Consider the following 21,572-nt stretch of genomic DNA (forward strand, 5'->3'; position numbering starts at 1 on the left):
AGTTTCTGACTTAAGTCATGTTTGAGAAGTCTGAGTGTATGTGAACCTGTGAGCGTGTCTGTGAAAGATAAGATGAACTGATGCTCCAGATGGGAACGTTAATAACAAGATGAGAAGATGGATTCTTTAAATTTCTGTCATAATGAATATGAATTACCTCAGAGATTTGGCACCAGGAAACCTGACAATAAGATTGATATTTTGCTGTGATTAATACCTCCTCTATTGGAAAACACTTCCTCACACGGCCTCTCTGGCTTTTATCCTGGAAGACGGTCTGTAAGGAGAAAAGATCCAGGCTGTTCCTCAGGAGAATTCATATTGTTCTCGTATAATATAAATCAATACAAGGCATAAAGAGCTCCTGCAACACTAAATGGCTTTGTAAAAACTTGGCAAAATGAGGCACAACCACCCCAGGTACTTTATTCCACACTGAGCACTAAAATACCCAAAAGACACATGAAAGTTGACAAATCATTACAAGAATGATAATGGAAAACACTTTAGCTGCTATCACTTCTCTTTAATTGTCTAGTGGTGATGTACAGCTTTAGTACCAGATGACTAAAATAGGATACTCAATGTTTCAATTTGATCATTTCCACTGTTTTTTTTCTCTTGTATTTTCCCCTGATCGTGAATCAGACCTACATGCACCCTGTTGTATGACCATGCTAACATTTGTTGAGATTAAACTTTGTCATGCTACCAGCCGACACAAAAATGATGAAACATAGGCTGCTAAACATAAGAATGGAGAGCTAAAGTCCTGACATCACATTGCCTCTATAAATTAATGAAATCTCTTGTTCGGTATTTCTTTCAGCTCTCTTTTTAAAACGAATCATGATACTGAGCTTTAGTGTCCATATTCAAACTATCATTGTTACTTGGTTTTGTCCTTAGTCATGTTTAACAACACTCTCTTCTAATTTAATTGTCCCAACTTCTTAGCTGGCATTTCTGCTGCCTAGAAATGTAAAAATGTATTTCAAGAACTAAATATAGCGTTCCATCTCGGCTTTGCGGCCAATTTGTCCCAGTGGTCATCTGTGGTATTACAGTAAGATCTCTATAATAAAAGAGTGAAGAAAAGGTCAACTATTCCTGAGACACTTAGACATCTACAGTCTACAGTATCTTGTCACAGTTAGTTGTTCACAATCAAATTGCCACAAATTGTTGAGTAGCAACTGAAAAAAATAACTAGAAAGCAAAGTAGGAGGCTTTGTTTTGCTCTCACCTCTGGCCTAAAAGGGAATGAAGTGGGTGTGAATCCTGGATCAATTGGCCTAATTACAAAATTAATACCCTCAAAGATTTCTGTCTTTCACTAAATAAAGTAACGCAATGGGGATTAAGCCTGTCAACTGATAAAAGCAGTTGAATTTGCTACTTGTAATACTGCAAATTCAAAGGCATAGAGGCTAGGTGCTAGTACTATTGCTGGTGACCACATTCCCGAGATAAATCACAAGCAACGCACAGTTATTGATGCATTTCCTATCACCCAGCAGTGGTTGTTCTACCAGGGAGGGAAGGCAGACCAAAGGCAACAGGCTCACTCTTCACTGGTGTTTGAGGCAGCGTATTGAGGAGGAGTGGTGTACTGTTTTTTTCAGTTTCTGTTAGCTTGGCAACTAAATGGTTACTATGGTCGAACAAACAAAGAAAAGATCGATGACGATAGACGATGAAACTAGCCCAGGTGCCAAATGCCCACTAACTGATGTCAAACAGGTGACATTGTAGAAATCTCTGGGAAATGAAGTTCAAAAACACATCTGCAATTACCGCTTATCACCACAGGTGCTGCCAAAGAGAACAAAATGGAGATATTACATTATTAATGTCCTTTTTCTACAACTGGTATCAGGTTAACTCTACTCCAGTTGCTTTTCATGGCTTCTCATTCTCCAAAAGTTGTGGATAGTATCTGGTAGTAGTATCCCCTCCCAGCAAGCTGAGCCGATAAACTCAAAGGTGACACAGGACGCCCTGCACAACCCACCATTTTTAACTCGCTAAAGCACTATATTAGCTGGTATTTTTTTTTTTTTTATTCACTGAACTACTCAATTAATGGCAAATGGCAAAATCACATTGAGGTGCTAAAATATTGAATAAATGACCTTGGAACCTTTTTTCTTTCATCATCATCCTTACTTACAAATATGGAGTGACTCATGCAGCCTACTGTTGAGTACAGTTTGGTCCAAGAGTTTATTTTAAAATTCAATGACATGTCAAAGATCACTCTCTGTTGTCATTGTAAGCATGTTTTATTTAGCTCAAAGCACTTAATCAAATTAAGTAAATATTCAAAGACTCACTTGCGTGGGTGTATAGACTGTCACTCATTAAAACTAACCTTGATTCAGACACTTAATTCTTTTTAGCCACAATCATCAAATATCACTGGAATCTCTGTAAACTTGCCAGTAAAGTGTTTAGCTCACATTATACTGGACTCTTTAACTACTCTGTCCTTGTGGCTCTGAGTTGTTCCTGTTGTAAAACCAACACTAATAAGCTGCTGTTGTGACGTTTCGGCTACGTTTACCTAATTGGATATATTGCATTCGGTTTTGTAGCACACATTTCCCACAGAGTTTTGGGCCGTTCTGCCGTGTTACTGTCCACTTTTCCACAGCAGACCCCATGTCCTCCAGGAATAGGCAGATATAGCCAATATGCTAAACTCAAGGGTTTAGGTTGCAGGTCATTTCCCAGTGGGATCAACCGGCTCCTGCAGAGGGCTTGTGATAAGAGTGGATATTGGAAGCTATGTAAACCTTGTTAAGCTGCCCTTCCCCTGTGTGCAGGGGGTAATCCTAAACACCTGGGCTAGTTAACTGGGATTTGGTGGGATTAGGGGCTCCATGAAGGCAAACCTGATCATGCTTCTGGTTAAATCCATTTCCATTCTTATCTTTTCACATTCTCTTCTTTGTAATTCAAACTCGGTTCGGCGGCTACACAACACTTACCTTTCCTACTGAACAGTTTTTATCTCTGACCGTATCAGTTATTCATGCCCGAGTACTAGATAAGTGTAGGTAGGTTCAGTCAGTTATTCTTCTTTGATTGTTGAAGTTCATCCTGAAATGTGAGTTGTTTTTTGTTTTTTTTATCTCCATAAAAGCTGCTGGCCAAAAGGCCTTTTTCAAAATTTTATTGGTTACATTTTTAGCCATACCGGCAACAGGGATGTCAGTGTTGGTCTGTAGGTTGGTTTACCACTCTGGTCAACACTGAAATATCTCAACAACTGCAGGATGGACTGCCATGAAATTTTGCACAGCCGTTCATGGTGTCCAGAGGATGAATCCCACTGTGGTTCCCTGAATTTTTGTTTTTAGCGCCACCATGACTTTGGTAGTAGTAGTAGTTACAGTACAATTTCAGCTCTTGGATGGATTGCCATGAAATTTGATACCAATACATTTAATGTCCAAAAACATTGCTGATTCCCTTTTCCTTTAGCATCATTGTCAAAATCATAGTTTGTCCAATATGTTTTAGGTCTTACTAAACTAAGTAAAAATTATACCAGATCATCATATACCTGTTTGGGTTGCCTTAGCATGCTGCTGTGCAGCCTCACAGAGTTGCTTGCGTGGCTGTACTCTTTTTCATGTTGTCTTTTTTTGCCCAAAATTGGCTTTTTGCCAAAAGCCCGTTTTCAAGACTTGAGTATTTTTTTAAATTTTTTTTTATAATTTATTTTGGGCAGTGTTTACTTCATTCATTATGGCAGAAAGATGACAGGAAATGAAAGGAGATAGAGCTGGGGGATGACGTCCAACAGATTCATGATTATACCTTCCACTTGTTATTACTGCTCTGAAAAGAGCAACGTGTCGAGTTGATCATTGAAAAGTCACTGCAGACAATTAACAAGTGGTTATTTACTCTCTTTTTAACAAATGTTCTTTATCCCCACAATTATGACTGTCTTATGGCTTTCTATGTATCTCTGAATATGGCGTTTGACAACCAGAAATCATTTATTATTTGTGGTATAAACTTCATGCCATCATTAAGAATGTTGAAGCTTCATCCGCTAACTTCTCTCTCCATCCTCCTTTCCAGATGTGGACGAATGTGCAGAGGCGCTTGACAACTGCAGCATTGATGCCATCTGCCAGAACACCCTGAAGTCATACAAGTGTATCTGCAAGTCAGGCTATAAAGGGGATGGCAAACATTGTGAAGGTAAAAATCTGACCATATTAATGATCTCATTTTCACCTGTGGTTTGGAGGCATAAACTGCTGCGCCCTTCAGTGTGAGCATGGGGAAGATTTCTACAGCAGATTGAAGTGAAAGCCTCATTTCTCAAGTCAATATGCCTTATATCTCTGAATGAAAGCCCCAGGGCCAATGACAGGGTTGATAAGAGTTCCTGTCTCAGTTAATACAGTATAACTCATTAGCTTTAACACTTTCCTGAAGAGGGAGGCGAGACATGGGAGAGAGCTGTGAACAGAGGAAGGGGAAAGCCAGGTGCAGAGTGCTCCTTTGTGACAAGATGAAATGAAGCAGTAAATTTCCTACACATGTTAGAGGAGAAAATTAAGATAGCGGCTGAAACGGCAGTCAGAGGCCCTGCCAAGCCGTCAGGGATATTTCCACAGCCAGAGGCAGGCCTTGTAGACTGTCAGACACAAGTCTGTTTTTCTAGCCTTTTTCAATGTGCCCAAAGCCTCCGGATCATTATATCCCACAATTTTTATTGCTGTTATTACAGAACCATATTTCACAATGTCATTTTTTTCCTTACTATTATTATTCTTTCATTTACTTGACCGAGTGCTTTTCATGGCCTTCTGCCTGTGGGTCATAAAAGTTTGCTTTATTGAATCTATTGTAAAATATGTTCAAGGTTGGGTTTCTGTTGAACTGAAGGTTAGCTGATGGCTACTCAAGGTTGATGTACTTGTAAAACAAAATTTAAAAAGCAACATTCACAAAATAAGAAAAAGAACACAAGTGTTTTAGTCATGGGTGGTAAGATTTAAGTAATATACTGTCAGGCTGCCAGTTGAATGCCATCTTTCGCAACAGTTTTCAAGTGCACCAAGCACCTATTGTGTTGAAAGAGGGCAGCACAAAGCATCTTTCTTGTATGCTAGTCATTTGAATTCTCACCAGCACTTTAACAGCTTCTACAAACCTGATTATCTTTACTGTCTATGGCTCAGCTTAGATAATTAGGTTTGACTGATGATTTAAAAACTTGGTTCAATGTAAGCTGCTGCTGTTGCTCAGAACTTCTTATATGAGCTGGACGCAGAATGTTGTCATGAAAAGGGTTGACATTGTCTACTAAATACTTATTTTGTCAGTTTTTATTATTTAGTTCAGACAAAGGGACTGTTCTGGAAGTAAGTCCTCTACCAATTCCATTTTTTGTTATTTAACCCAACCAAAAAATATGTAACATTTAAGCCTCATAATTACATGCATTACGTGTTTTATTTTCCTACAGTATATAAAAAAATGCAAAGGTTTTAGGCATTAACCCCAAAGTGAGGATGCTTTCAAAACTAATGTCATGAATTGTTTTTATATGTCATGTATTGTATTGTAAAGCGCAGCGAACAGAGAAAACCTAAATCAAATGTTTGGTGTAAAAACTCATTGTTGTGCACTTAGTCAGGACTCTGTGGGGGCCAGACCATCTGCTATCACCTTACTGATGATATTGCATGACAAGATTTTAAACAAATGCCTAAAGCATACACAGCATTGCGTATATACACATCTTTTAGATATAAAGGGAGCTGACATTGTTGGATGTTACAAGCACTGAATAAAAACTAATTCAAGGCTAGTTGAGGAGAATCAGTGTTGTTAATATGTGGTGGGTGTTTTCAGGTTCAGAGCAGAGTAGAAAAGTGATGGGTGATTGTGGGCTGTGATCGGGGAATGACAGAGATGTGTGGGAAGTGAATAAGCAGGGAGCAGGAGAGTGTTTCTTTGTTTCAGTCCCATCTCTCTGCTGTCAAGTCCAATTAAGCCCTGAAAGAGAGGCAGCCTCAAAGAGGAGCTGAACAACTGGGATCATCGGCCCTAAATGGGCCAGTAAGTGCTGAGTGGAAGTGCCCTGTGTTCTCAGTACACCTCGCCTGGGTCTCCTCAGCATGGGCCCCTCCACCAACATCATAACCATAAAAGACAACTCCACTTAGGCTGTCATCCCAGTCGGCAGTCTTTCTCTATTGTTGCTTTCTCATTTATGTGCCACATTTCTTCAGTTTTAGCCACAAGGACTTTAGGGTTAGATCGATACCTTTGTGTACTGGTCAATATTTACTTCTTTTTTTTTTTATTATTAAGTATTGACATCCCCGTCTGTTTTTAATGTCAGTAGTGTCAATAATGTTGGAGCTAATTTACGGAATATTCCTTTCTGATGACATACACGCACATAAAACAATTTAATTTACCTAATAACTTCTTTTTCTTTTTAAAGTTTATTGCGCAGTTATGTCTTTTGTAGAAATAGCTGCATATTTCACCACCGACTTTATTCTTTCGTTCATGCTTTAACGATTTTTAGTGTCCCGTACTGAACAAAACGCTGTTGACACTTTTACATCCCGCCAATAGTAAAATTCCAGGGAGAAACAGCAATGTCTTGGCAGGAAACTGGTCAAATTTGAGGATATTAAATATGGTATAAAAACTTGGCTGTCAGCATGAGGCTGTAAAAACAAAACAATATCAGTAAAACTGTGGCGCATACCCAAGTTACATTAGTAGCAGGTGAATCAACTAAGTACCACAGCTGTTGTCTGTTTACCTCATGCAGGAAGGAATCTTGTGAAAGTAGAGGTGGAAGAAAACAGATCATTTAAGACCTCTAAAACTCAACTCAATTGTGTGCATGAATTTGAAAGGAATAGTTTTGAAAATACGCTAAATCTGAAGCTGTGGCCAGGAGATTGTTAGCTTAGCACAGACGTTAGCACCCTGCACATTACTACCTGTAAAACCGGACTGTCATGTTTAGCTTTTTTTTTTTTTGGAACGGTATGAACAAACAAGATAGCTGGATTTAGATGTTTTAAAAAAAAAATATATTATTTAGACAAAGCCCTGCTGAAGGTTTATTGCCCTTATGCTAAGCTAACCATCTTCCAAAACTTTGAACTATTCCTTTAGGACTTCTCTTACTTTATATGTCCTAAACTGCTTCCGAATCACTTCAAGTTACTGAAGTTTGAGCGCTCACATCCTTGTTTATCTTCTCTCCGCAGATGTCGATGAGTGTGCAACTGAATACAACGGTGGCTGCGTCCACGAGTGCATCAACATCCCGGGAAATTACAGGTGCACATGCTATGATGGCTTCCGCTTGGCACACGATGGCCACAATTGTCTAGGTGAGTGTGTGGTGTGTGTGTGTGTGTGTGTGTGTGTGTGTGTGTGTGTGTGTGTGTGTGTGTGTGTGTGTGTGTGTGTGTGTGTGTGTGTGTGTGTGTGTGTGTGTGTGTGTGTGTGTACTTGCAGTGTCTGTGAGTATTATGTATTATGTCCTCTGCTGCTCACAACTGACTTAATTATGTAGGTAACCGTTGTTATATAAGGGCCTTTTGTCAGGAGAACACGTATATTAAACTGCAGGTGTCAAATTTCAAACTCAGCCTGACATAACCCATGCGGTTGCATAAATCGGTCTCTGTGCATGTGTAATGTCACATCCTGGACGGTAGTATATGTTTCAAGGCTGAACTGAGCTTTAATTAGACTGCTGCATCACATATTAGCTCTTTACATGTTCACAAAGCAGGTAGCCTCCAGATGTGTTTTCACAAAAGGAAGGCAGAGACCTTTTTTTTATAATAAGTCTGATGAAAAGGGGAAAATTTATGAAACGCTTGACCCTGAGCTGAAAGCTCCGAGCAGGACGTCAGTCGACGTGCTTTCCCATGGTTTAATATTTCACCAGTGTGCCATTCATATTAGCCCCACAGAGGACATAATACGCTTAAAAGGTCCTGAAATGAAGGAAAATATAGAGCTCTTCCTGCTGCTGGGAGCTGCTAAACATAGACATCATCCACCCACCCCCCATTCCGTCTTTCCGTCTTGCTCCGTCTCCCCCCATCCACCCACCCTACATTCCTTTTGTTTTGTTTTGAAACCCCCAAGTCAGACCCTGCTGCTCCTCAGAAACCGTCTCCCTCTTGGTTGCAACCTCAGCATGATGCATTTGACTTGATATTAAAAGCCAGCTATAACCCGGGTAGCTGCTTTGAGGGTATTGTGGAGGAAAGTAAGAGCCGACTTGCTGCAGCGGATTTCACATTCAGTTGAAGTGATGACAGAAAAACTTATCTGCACTTAACAATGATTCACTATGAAAGAGCCTTTACATGCAGGCACAGAAGGCAACACGCTCATATAAATCCACACATTTATGCGATGAACTGCATGTAAACCTGGGATTAAAGTACCCTGGAATGGAAAACACTCAAATCTTTAGATCGATAATAAACCTGTTCTGACTTGACAATGCCCTCGTGACTCTCTTTCTTTCAGTCTTACTGTATTCCTGTCTTCCTTTTCTTCCCTTTCTGCCTCTGTCTCTTCATCACTTGTGCACTTGTACCTACAGTGTAAAGCAGAGCTATTTTCCAAGCCATTTAGCGATGGCGTTCAGTTCTGTGTGGATCATTTGGTGTGCCGTGGATCGGCTCCGGCCTTGCGTGCAGGTGTGTAATTGCAATGTATGCTTGCGTGGCTGCTGCTGTTGCATCAAACAGAGCTGCATCCATCAATCCCTTTGATTTTATTTGTCATGGTGAAACACACATGATCAAACGCGGGGAGAGCTTTCAAGTGACCTTTTTTGAAAGAGGGCAGACACGTTTTTGAAAAGCTTTTTAATCTGTCTCAGAAATGTCCTCGTACTGCTGTGAAGATATCGATCCAATTAATTATTAAATGAGTAATTATTTTTGGAATCCAAACGTAGCAAATATGGATGGAAGACACACACTGAATGGCATAAATATGCAGCTGTCAAGTACAAATCTGAACCCTTGCCTTGAGACCTGAAAGTGTTCTAAAGACTTCTTTTTCTTGAGAATTTAATTCATTCTAATACCCCTGCTCTGCTCTGCTAAGGGAATAATCCGCAGCACAAACACAAGAGAGGAGAGGAAGCGGTATAGCAGAGGTTTCATGTTAAGGCCCCAGCTTCCTCTTCCAGGTTTAAGCTCCTTTTGGCCCCTGAGAAAAGATTAGTCCCCTTGGCCCTGGAATGGAGAGCCTAAGCAGCTGGTTCCCAGACGAGGTCAGACCCTCAGAGCCCTTATAGACCAGATGTGCCCGCGGCTGCAGAGGAGGAGACATTTACCTGATCTTCAAAAGTTCACAGTGAGTTTAGAGTCTGAAATCTTTAAGGTGCTTCCCTTTGGATTTACCTCATGTTGTTTTTCCACAAAGCTCCAGTGGTTTGATTTTTGCTTTTCATGCTCACGGTGCACTATAAACTCCCAGTGGTGTACATAACGTCCTGCTCTCAGCCCTGTGAGGCTCCTCTGAGGCCAGCAGGCAACAGTGTGCACTGCTGTCACCTCAGGGACACAAGTTGGGCCAGCGCACTCGCATCCCTGTCAACGTCGTCTTTGTTTGCTCATTGCCGCACGTGCCACACCGCGCCTTGTAATTGGATGTGTTGGCAGCATAATGACATTGGGCGGTGGCAGAAGGCAGCAGAGCATGAAGCAGAACACTGCCTCGTGTGCCTCGCTGGGGACGCTCTGGTTTCTGAGGTCGCCCCTGTCTGCCCTAAACCCCACAAAGATGTCAGAAAGTCAGCAAGGTGGAAGCAATGCAATATCACAGCACAGTGCTCCTGTCTGTGCCGAGAGAGATGTCACTCGCTGTATAATTTACCTCACTGGGATCTATTGTACCCTCTCAAAACTCACAGTGAGAAGAAGTGAAGCGTATAAGAACTTGATTACATCTTTTATAACTGTCACGACTATTATCTCAGAGGTGAGAGAGGGATGGTATTTAATCACCACACCTCTTTCATGGCGAGGCTGTAAAGGATTTTTTGGAGTCTGAGGAAAAACAGAGGAATCAGTGTCAATTTAATCCAAAACACACATCCTCTTTACAATGAAAACCAGATGCAGGAAGGCTATTAGTTCCCCACTGTAGCACCAGCGTCCCCACATTTATGACCTATGCGTTTTGGTTCAGGTCCTGCAGAAACCCAAGTACACTCTTATCATCGCTAGTTCGTTAAACTCCCCCATGTAGCTTAATATCATAAGCATCTGCACAAATACTTCCTTTCCCAACAACCACAAATGATAACATTTCACTTATATCTGGAGCTAAAACACACAAATAACGATAATTATAATGCTCCCATAAGTAGAAATGCCACAATCGCATGCAGCCTGTGAGTGTAACCCACTGGGGAAAATGAAAGCAGGCTGGAAATAAACGTTACAGATGTTTGACAGAGCACCATCAGGCTATAAAGGAAAAGCTTTTATCATTGTATTGTTTACTTACTGTATATTCATCATGCTGCGGCTTGTCAGTCAGGACATGTTGCTCCCTGTGGCCAGAAGTCCGATTCCACACACACACACACACACACACACACACACACACACACACACACACACACACACACACACACACACACACACACACACACACACACACACACACACACACACACACACACACACACATACAGCTTAACAGGCTGTGTTCCTTTGATTTCTATTGACCAACACTGATTTGGTTTGTATTGATTGAGCACGGCTCAATTCCCTGAGCAATCTATAGGGAAATGAATGCCCTTTTACTTTAACCTTCCCCAAAGACGTAACATGATCTATAACACAAAAGCAATGTCATTACAGCTTTGGAAATGGGCTTTTGAAGAACACCTTTGAAGCGGCATAGTAGAAAAGGTCATGTCAGTTAACACCGTTTACTGTTTTGCTAATAGCTGCAATTGTATAGAAACATATTTTTTTAACCGCTCACAGTGTTCATCAGGGCCTTCTGATAGAAAAGCTTCCTCTGTCATCTAACACAAAGTCTCTCTGAGTCGTTGCCAAGCTGAGTCGTTGCCAAGCTGAGCCGTATCGCTGCGCTTGTAATCCTTTGAGATCATATTGCCAGGTTGGCTAATCAAACAGGAGGTTCCAGACTGATGTATTATTGACCCGGTTCTGATGGGAAAAAGTAGTCATCAAAGACCGCCACGCTGATTTGCTCTGCAGCCTTTTAAATGCTTTCCTTTTAAGTGCATCGGCCACTCTTCAAAGGCAGTGAGGACAACCTCCACTCCACTTACAATGACAGAAAATATTCGATTCTAGCTGGGATGAAGTACTTGTTAATACCACCTTTAACTCCTGAATGTGTTGGACTGAGACAGAGCTGTGATGATCTAGTTAAGCAGAAGACGGTACAGACACTCAGCACTAACCTTCCTCGCTTCCCTGCTGCGGATGCAAATACTTCTTCCCCCAGCGAGCAGTCACTTTGCTTTTGTTGTGACGTGCACTGACCGGGTTTAGACACGAGAGTCTCTCCTTAGCTCTGAAGAGAGGAGCTGGAGTGATGTGCTAAAGGATAGATTTGAGATTGGTGCATTAGCCGGCCCCCGAAAGACTATCAGCTCTCTCCTCTCAGGATTGTTCAGTCCCATTCACCATGAAATGAACAATTCCAGCTGAGCCCACTGGCAGAGCTTTGGGGGAAACTCAAGCCTGAGATTGAGCTTAAGGATGTAAGCATGTAGCAGACTGGGAGCCATCAGACGTCGACGCAGGGTCTCCCGTCTCCTTGGCATAGCGGTGTCCACCCAAACACTTATCCTGGGGTTTTTGTCTTCAAAATACTTCCAGACTTGTTTTGGAGGAACAGAGGAATACCATTCAGCATGATCTTAGCTCATAGTTTTTCATTTAGGAAAGATTGGACAAGGAATCGAAGTCTGTGCTTATTTACCAAAGTGGTTGCCTGGGAAACAAGCCCAAAGTGGAGAGAGTCTGAATTCAATCAAAGCTGTATTAGTTTTGTATATGTAATAGCATAGAAATCAAGTCCTGCTGCTGATTTAAAAATAAAATGCTCCAGTAAACAGATTTTATATATGTTTGCTTAGCAGATGTGAATCAGTTAGCTGTATTGAAACAGTGGGTCAGGCTGACAGGAAGGACTGGAACTAGTGCATTTTTCAAAGCTAAATACTGTAAGTGTGGAAGACGTCAAGCCTGCAATAGTTGGCCACACTTCTAATGATTTAAGAGAGTGTGTGTGTTCTGCAGATGAAAGATCAGGACTTCCTGTAACACATCAATTTATACAAACTCAGCTGACAGGTGAGATCAGAGTGAGACTGAATGTTTGTTAGCACAAAGCGAGGTTGAAAACTGGCATCGTGGTCACCGTTCAGTAAAGAAGGTGTACAAATGTGCTGTGTCGCTGATCTCCAGAAGTGACAGAGAAAAAAGAGGAAATCCTGTAATCCTGTATAAAAAAAATTTTAAAAAAGGATTTTAATTGGAGCTGGCTGTGTATGTGCCGCTCCTTCCTTACTGATGCTCAGTCTAGCCAAGCTGATGCCTTTTCGTCTACCAGAGCAGTGCGGTCGGCTCCTTCAGTCCCCCAGCTGTGTTGCTGCCTGTCGCTGCACACGGCTCCGTTTTGCTGCCTTATTAAAGAGTGTGTGCCTCTTCAGCTCCTGTAAATGAAATGCCCAAAGAAACCAGTGTCCGTCCACTCACCTCCTTGTCTCTGGTCTGTCTAGACCACAGAGACCGTTCTGTTCTATCCAGACAGAAGCCAAGCAGTGGCGATGCAGGGACAGCTTTGACAACAGATAGCAGCAGTTTTTCACTCTCTGCCCTGCAAAATAAAAGTCTGGGTCAGCAATAAATGCCCCCAAAGTCGCTGAAACTTTTTAAAATATGGAGAAGGAAAGAGTTGAGCATTTCTTCGAAATCAGGGTTCAGGAGTTTCTGTAAGGCAACCACTGTGTTTACATGGCTCTACAGCTCTGCGCAAGGCCAAATGTTATATATACAGTCAAGGCTATCTGAGAAACCAGCGGACATGGCCTCCGCAAACACAACCAATCTCTTAATCTCTCTCCGTTTGAACCCTCCTTTTCCCTTCGTCTGCTCAAGTGAAGCAGGGACAGAGCAGAGACATGTCTCATTTTTCAGAAGTGAGGCAGCCCTTTTAACTTGATTAAGACCTTTTTTTTTTTTTTCCATCCTCTCTAGAGAAATTTTTTAAAAATGTTTTAAGTCTAAATAACATGAGCACTTCTCCTGGCCATGCCAGAACCCCTTTCCGCTTGGAAATATTTGCTTTGGACGCCAGCCTTGCCCAGCACACAACACAGGCAATTATGGGAGCTATTTAAACAGGAGAGATCTACTGACAGGCGACGCCTCATTTGGAGGGATGAAGGAATCAGGAAATGAAACCTTCATTGATGCGCTGATGGTATGGAAAGAGAATTCCCCCCAGCCCTCTGAGGCTGGTTGCATATCTCATGGCATTTTGTGCATGCGTCGAGGACTTTGGTATTTGTTTAGCCTTTTATATGTTGGAATTTTTTTTGCAGTTTGTGTGTGTTAAAGAGAGTGAGAGGAAAGGAGAGAGTAAGAGAGAGGCTTTATGGATATGTTAGGATGTTTTCCTGTGAGTTTTGGAGCTTTTTTGGTCCCTGCTAACAGTTTATCTGCAAAGGTGCAGCTGTAGGTTGCTGGCAGCGTCCGTCAGCTCAAAGATCCTCTCTCTATTGCTGCCACTTTCATGATGGAGAGATGAGACCATGAAGTCAACACCAAGCGGCCACACAGCTGAACGAAATTCGGATTTTTTTTTTTCCCCCCTAAATTGTCCTCCGTTACTCTGAATGTTAACTTTGGACATTTCTTTTTTCTGCTTTCTCTGCTTGCAAAGTGATGCATTTCCCATCAACCTCAACTGACATGACTCATTGTTTTTAGTGGAAAGAGACAGTTTTGCTGATGGACGGGTTGACGGGGCAGCAGACTTGGCAAGTTGACAAGGGTCATGAGCGCTACCTTCCGCTGACCTACTTATCAACCTCCGAGGTTTCTGTCTAGTCAGGTGTCACTTTGGGAGGGCACTATTTGTGTGTTTATGCATTGGTGAATCCACATGTCTGTGAGTTTCTCTGTGGAAAAAGAAAAAAGAAGAGGACAGAGTGAAGTTTAATTTCTAACTGCCTCGGCTGAGAATTCCCCAGAAAGGAAACTTTATCTCGAGGCCTTCTCAGACTGGACAAATAGACAGTAAATTAGTTTCGCATGACAGTTTATTAAAAAAAAGCCTTGTGTATACAGCAGATTATTAATGCATCGAGCAGAGGGATGGATAAGGTTCCAGTGTGGTCGTAGGAAGGGACCGGGAGCCCAGGTCTCCGGGGTAAGAGAGAATATGGAGTGTCATCTCCAGAGCTGCACTTCAGTCACGCACAGAGGAGGACGGTGGGCTAAGCTGTGCAGCACGCCATGCAAATGAAATGCAGCAACAACAAAAAAAAGAAAATGGCATTGTGTATGACTTCTCATTTTGAAAGTAAACAAATATATTACAAGATTCATAGATGTTCCACTGCTGTTGATTTGTTTCTTTTGTAGAGTGACACAATGAGTTGGGGGGGGGGAATGTTTTTCGCCATCAAAGAGAACAGCTGGAAGAGCTGAATTCATTACCAGTGGAAATGAAGTCAGCCTCTCATTTGTGGTCAGTTTCCTTTTCTTGCTCTGTGGCAGAACAAGGCCTCAGGCGACACCTTGGTAAATGCTCTGCTTTTGTATGCACTTGAGGTGGATTTAACCCCCCCCAAAAAACCCTCTCTTCTCTTTCCATCTCTACCCCCACCTCCTTCCTCCCTCTCCCTGCATTCCTCCCGTCACGGGCTGACAGACACTCGTCATCAGCAGGTACTCTGGCCCAGGTGGATCAGGTTTCCCACTTGCCAGGGGATTGTGCTGCATGTGCATTTTTATGGCTTAGTGCTGCACAGTTGGAGGTTTTCAGTGCAACTCTGGTGTGCTGCCATGTCAGATAACCATTAAGACAGACACGACCTCCTCAGACAGCTTAAGACAAACTCGTCTGTTTTTTTTCACATTAACCAAACACATTTTTTGTGCCTCGTGTTTTCTCTTTGTAGGACATTTGCACTCAAACCACAACCTTTTATTCTCTTATCTGCTAAAAGGCAGGATTGAGGTGAATAAAATTGTCTTAAAAAACATTGTATTTCTAAATAGATTGATAAATTAGAGTTCATTACTTTATATCAGGAGGGAAGGATGAGCGCTCTTACATGATGGTGGAGCAAAATTGTATTTGTATACTAGTTAAATTTCAGATACGATTTTATCACATTTTTTCAAGTTATACTAATGTTGAGAGAGCTCAAGTTTGACTGGTTGGACGTTCAACCACTTTGGCCTACACTGGACTGTCTCCTCAAATATAAGGTGGATTGCCATTCAATTTTGCACACATATTCATGTGCCCCAGAGGATGAATCCTCGTTGGCACTGGTGCCAAAGTTTTCCTTTGTCTAGTGAAAAAGCATGACATCTTCTTCACAGAAGTTGGCCTTGCTATCTTGAGGCAGCGGAAAGTGATTGCACAATTGACCAGTTATTTGACTATATTTTTCTGGGTTGAAGGTTGCATTAATAAGATAGTAATATGTGCCTTTACTCTATAAGTGGGTGCACACTGCTGATGTACTCTGCTTGTTACACACACAGGGACATGCAGCAGAGCACAAACATGCAAAAACAAATGGTTACAATGCTAATCTGTGCACGAGCAGAGCCATTTCCTCTTTCACCGTTCTTTCCTTCAATCTGGAAAATCCGCCATTACCATAGTGATCCATGTAGGTTGGCCTTAAAAGGGAATATGAGATGACACGCTGATTGGTTTACTTCATGTTATGCCCAAAACATATCCATGATTAATAAGGCACCCATTTGAACCACGTCTCTTACTTTGTGCTTTGACTAACTGCCTCTAAACTAGCGAAAATGCCCTAAATTCACTTACACCATGCAATTTATATTCTGTACCTATATTGTAAAACATAGCCCTCATTCTTGTTTATAGAACAATTGTGTTAAAAAAAAAAAAAAAAAGTGTTTTCATTCCTATCATGTGTCTGATTCTGTTTTACAGCTTATTGTCCAGTGACTGGGCTATGATTTAATGCCAGACAACCTTCAGAAAAATGTTAATCTGTGTAATATTTGTTCTGTTTCAAAGTGCTCTTATTAATTTTGTTTTGTGCGTGTGTCTCCTGGCAGATGTGGATGAGTGCTCGGAAGGCAATGGTGGGTGCCAGCAGATTTGTGTCAACATGATGGGCAGCTATGAGTGCCGCTGCAGAGAAGGATTTCTCCTGAGTGACAACCAGCATACGTGTATCCAAAGGCCTAAAGGTTATTCACACACAGACACACACACATTGAAGATTTATGGAAAGTAACAGGAAACATGACTTCAGGTCATATGTTGAAACTCGTGTAATTGCTTTTTTTTTTTAAATTAATATTTGGAAGATCATGCCGTCACGTTTTTATTTAGTATGCAAATGTTTTAGTCTGTGCATTTTTTTTAATAATATGCTGAGTTTTAAAGTGAGAATGGGATCAGCCCTAACAGGCATAAACAAAAGGTGAGAAAAGGTAAGTCTCCAGTCTGAAGGGAAAGAAGAAGAACAGGGATAGATCTCTTTTTGTTTTCCACCCTCTCTTTCAAATTGAACCAATCTAGTGCTTGGCAGCATTTTAAGGTATCTGTGGTATGAGTGGCCTATGGGGGACTGTGAGCACAGAAAACAATTAAAGGTGTAGCCTGGGGCAGACACACCTCTTGTTTATAGAGCGTTCCTGTGGGATGGAGACGTGACAGGAGAAGACGAGCCAACGTGCTCCGACACTTACTCACTTGACACAGGAGCACTGTGGACCTTCATGCATTCAGAACATCATAGCGCTATTTCAAGCAAAGTAAGCTGTCAGGAAATATCTCGGCTTTGCACATCGATGTATGGTAGTCTTCTTCAGTGTCTGGGTCCGTGAAACAACAGCACTGCGGTTGGAGTTAGTGATGGATCCATTCTAGTTTGTTATTATACATGTATGCTGGTTTTAACCTGCTCCTATGGGCAGAAGTAAATCTTTCTGGTTGCAGCTAACCGACCTTTTTAACGGTAGTACAAGAGTCATTTTCCTTAATTAAACCATCCTCACACAGGCCACAGAGTAATTGCCAACTTACAATACTCGTAGTATGGAAATATAAATAATATATGCGATCAGAAAGGTGTGAGGTGCTATTAAAAAGTTCTTCAGCCATGCTTGCAATGATCCCTGTAAGTCCTGTCAAGTAAAGTCTGCGATGCACGCTAGATCTTCTCTATAGTGTCAAAAAGGTGAGTATTTATTTTGGGGAGCAGAAAGAAGTCGCAGGCAGTCAAATCCAGCAAGTTGGTTTGGTGGGGAGCATTGACTGTGTTGAGGCCAAGAAACACACTGAGCAGGCACGTTGTCATGTTGGAGAACCAAAGTGCCATTGCGTCACAGTTCAGGTTGTTTACGCTGAATGTTTTACCTCAGACAGTCACTAAATTCTGTGTTGACAGTCTTGACCCTGTGGGAAGAATTTGTGGCGCACAACTCTACAAATGTGGAAGAAAACCCACCTGATTGTGCTTCTGATCTGACCCCCATTCTTCGGTCTTGGACAGTGATGTTCTGACCCTTCTTGAAACACAAATGCTACTAAAACAAGATTCTCCGAAGCATTTCAATGGTTCTTGTTGCCAATTTCCCAGGTTTTAGACAGAAATGTATGGTGAAATTGCAAATGCACATGTACGAGTGCTCACAAAAACACATGCAACACAGGAGCTGATGTTCCTAACTAAAGATCATTGTTAAGATCATCAATATTAGTTGTACTGAATCGAGCGTGCCACAATCTTTCAAACATTTTTAACAAGTCAACATACTGTTAGCTTTCTGCTAGCTGTCTGTTAATGATTCAACCTGTTTGTCTTTGAACAATTAGCTGCAACATTTAAAGTAGAAGCCAGTTAACTAAGGTTGCTACCATTAGCACTGACACCGACTAAATGTTACTTTGAATTCATGTTATTTCAACAGCTGCTGAGTGATATCTGCAGCACAATTAGCTCCTCATTGAAGGAGGCAGGACCAGCCAGTGTTAGCTGTATCTCTTTGTAGTTAAAACAGGATGTCAAAACTCACAGCAGTGGGTGTGTCTCTGACCTCCTTCCCTTGCTCTGTAGCTTGAATCATGTTACAGAGTCACAGATTAATACAGGGCGTGTTCGGATCACAGGGACTAATCAGTGTCTGAGCCGTCGGCCCTGCTGCTGATTAAGGTACTTTCTGTTCGGATGCTATTGCAATAGAACATTGAATAAAATGTTAATTGACCAAATAAGTCAAAACAAACAGAACTGAAATTTTTACAGAAATAAATTTTAATTTCAGTTCAACTTTAAAAGCAGACACACTCTGCTGGTTGAGATTTGGGTCTTTGGGAGCAAATAATTTGTTCCCACTGTTATTCTTTGTTGTGATGTCCTTGTGATTCTTTGTTGTGATGTCACTGTATAAACTCTATGTTTCACGGCCTACTCTGTACAACAGCATCCAATCGAATGAACAGCTGTTATCACTGTCACAAAAGACATTTATTTTAAGGTGTAATTATCCAGTACAGATCTCTCAGCTCTACCATTTTCAGGCGGGTCTGTGTTGTAGATCTAATCTCCTGGTTCCTGGGGTTTGCAGCAGCTCTTCTCATTCAGAAAGCCTCGACAGCATGTATAACAAGGATCCTATTGTCTCTTCATCTCGGCCCTCCTCATCTCTCCTCTGTCTTTTGCGAGATAACTGCTCGTGCTGGGACTCATTAGATTGTGATGTTCCTAAGCCTCCTGGATGGTGAAATGGGGATCTTGGAAATCTGGTTTATGAGATCAGTCTGGCCTAGTGAACTGTCAATGTTTACATTTCATAAACGCAGTGTTTTTTGAGTGGAGTGAAAAGCCAGTTCATGTGTTTCAAAGCTCTACTACTCTATTGATGCTGTCAGAAACACCGGTCCAATCTTGCCAAGCTCCCCCCATCTCTCTTTCATTTACTCCTTCTCTCTTGATAAATGCCCCCAGTTCCTGTTAATCTTCCATTTTAATATTAATTTTGTCTTTATTGCCTCCAGGCAAGACCCATTTGGATCACGAGATTAAAGCTGCCATAAATCTACAAACTTCCTTCACTCATCAGATAGCCGCCCTGTCATTGTATCATTGTTTGTTAAAGACTAACAGACAGAACAACTATTCAGCTGTGTATTATTACAGCTCTTATTACAACAGTGCGTGTCTGAAAGACAATGGAAGTGGTGAGGATGCGAGTTCGCCGAGTTTGGAAGGCAACAACCCTGCAAAATTGCTGCAAATATTACTCAGCTGGCCGACTGAAAAATTATACACGAGTGGCTCAGAAAAAAAGAATCATTGAGAAAATGAAAGCTGATTTCATCTCCCTGCCAAGTCAGTTTAAATGCAACCCACCATCCATTCTGCCAGCCCCTTCTCTTAAAGAGCAAAGCCTGGGGTGCAGTTTGCTCATGAGCTTTATTGTTCTCATTAAAAAGACATCAGCTTTCCATTTCTTCCATTAATGGGTCAGGTGTTCCCTGGGCTACTTCTGCCAGTCTTTCTGGGGACAGTGGAAAGCTGGTCACTGCAGTGCCTGGCGCTACCAGTCTGTTTCCCCTGCTGGTAGCGAGCCCTTGTTAGCAGTGAGCCTGTGCCAATTAGGCAGCAGGGGTCTGCCAGCCTCTCAGCTAATGACAAGGCTGCTGCTGGCCTGTCTCCTATTAGACCTGCCCCTGCCCCCCTCAGCAGGAATAACTTTGGCCAAATGAAGGCTCCATCGTCTGGCTGGCCAAAACGTAACAGTTCATTTATTTTCCCCAAACATTTCCTCCAGTCAAGAAATAAAGCCTTTCAAAGGCCAGCCAAGGTGCTTAGGGGTTGATAGGAATGCCATTTATAGGTTAAGAGGGGCTCCACTGCTTTCCGTCTGATTTATTATCTCTTTTATATAGGAGGATGACAGCGATGTATGTGCGTGAGACGCGATCCAGCACATTGGAATTCAGGAATTTCAGGCTCAGTCAACTCACACATCCATAATTTCAGTCCTGAACGTTTATGAATATCCGGTAGGGCAATTACCTTAAGTGTGCTCTGACGGGCGGTTATGTAAGTCACATTTAGTGACTTGCATATTCAGTCAATTTGTCTTCGGCTCAGAATACATGAAATACAATTATATGATTTTGAAAGTCGGATCATCCACTGAGCAGAATTCCTTGCGAGACTGTGCAGCTGAAGGAGAGAGTTGAACTGGCGCATGTTAAAGGGCAGCTGTAACTTTCAACAAGATGTCGAGTCCTCTGGATCAAACTTGCTCTCACTGCCAATCAACTTGGCACAAGTGCCATTGTGGGAAAACCTGCAGAGTCTGAGAGTTAACACCACCCCTATGTTTACATTACAAAATGTCGAAAGATTATTGTCAAGAAAGATTTGATTACGTGAACCCCAAGACTTTGCTGTCAACTTTTACTGCAGTCAGACTCTGTAATAGGCCACTGCACTTCAGTCTTCGATGGGCACAATCAGAAACAGATGAACATAAGTGAAGAGCAAGCAGGGTTTCGAGTCAGGAGGGAAGTCCAGCATGAAAAATGTGTCTTGTGTCAACAGAACAGTAATAGTTTCCATGTAATGGTTAAATACCTAAGCAATGTTTATCTATTAGGAAAAAAATTGCAGAATAATTTCCTCAAAAAAGTAGCCTCATCATTTCTTATCAGTCATTTCACTGTGGATGGAGGTATTGACTTTTTCTGTGCAGCAAACCTTTTCTTTTCAGGACATGTTTACTTTGTCAGTGAAAACCTCTTCCTATGTTTACAACTTTCCTTAGCTTCCCAAAGGGCTTGTTATCCCTTGTGCAGCCAATCTCTCTCTCACTCTCTCCCTCACAAATTCAAATATGAATACAATGGACATGACGGACATAATCACACACACTTGCACGCACAGGTACACAAAGCAATAATTTTCTATTTAATCCTGCTGGAGGCACATTCAGACATGTTCTGTTATGACATTTAGATGCAGACTGTGGCATGTCGACTACAGGATGTGTGTTTGCTGTGCTGGCCAGCACTGCAGCAGAGCGAGGAATTTTCCAATAAACGTGATCAAATCCATTATGAATGGTTGCATCATATTCTCAGTTAGTTTTGCTCTCCAGCCGTGACATTCCTCCTGATTTCAAATCAGGCACAGGGTCATCAAGTGAAATGCTTTATATAACTATTTGTATGCGTGAAAGGACATTTTATAAGGTTTTCTGTATGTTTGTGTCTTGCTATGTGGTTGTCCCACT

At 41.8% G+C, this 21,572-nt stretch overlaps 1 protein-coding gene across 4 annotated transcripts in view; it reads left to right on the forward strand.

Moving 5' to 3' along the window:
* Positions 1 to 21,572, forward strand: part of LOC138624335 (signal peptide, CUB and EGF-like domain-containing protein 3) — a 72,365-nt gene that overhangs the window by 14,784 nt on the left and 36,009 nt on the right. For all 4 annotated transcript variants that reach the window (XM_069704445.1, XM_069704446.1, XM_069704447.1 and 1 more), the window contains exons 2-4: positions 4,099 to 4,221; positions 7,272 to 7,397; positions 16,374 to 16,508. In XM_069704445.1, coding sequence (XP_069560546.1) covers positions 4,099 to 4,221; positions 7,272 to 7,397; positions 16,374 to 16,508 — 384 coding nt within the window. The remainder of the gene's footprint in view (positions 1 to 4,098; positions 4,222 to 7,271; positions 7,398 to 16,373; positions 16,509 to 21,572) is intronic.

Source organism: Brachyistius frenatus, unplaced genomic scaffold (assembly GCF_029030835.1).
Source record: "Brachyistius frenatus isolate BFR_SWC_R1_liver_20210118 unplaced genomic scaffold, ASM2903083v1 Contig_50, whole genome shotgun sequence".
NCBI lineage: Eukaryota > Metazoa > Chordata > Actinopteri > Embiotocidae > Brachyistius > Brachyistius frenatus.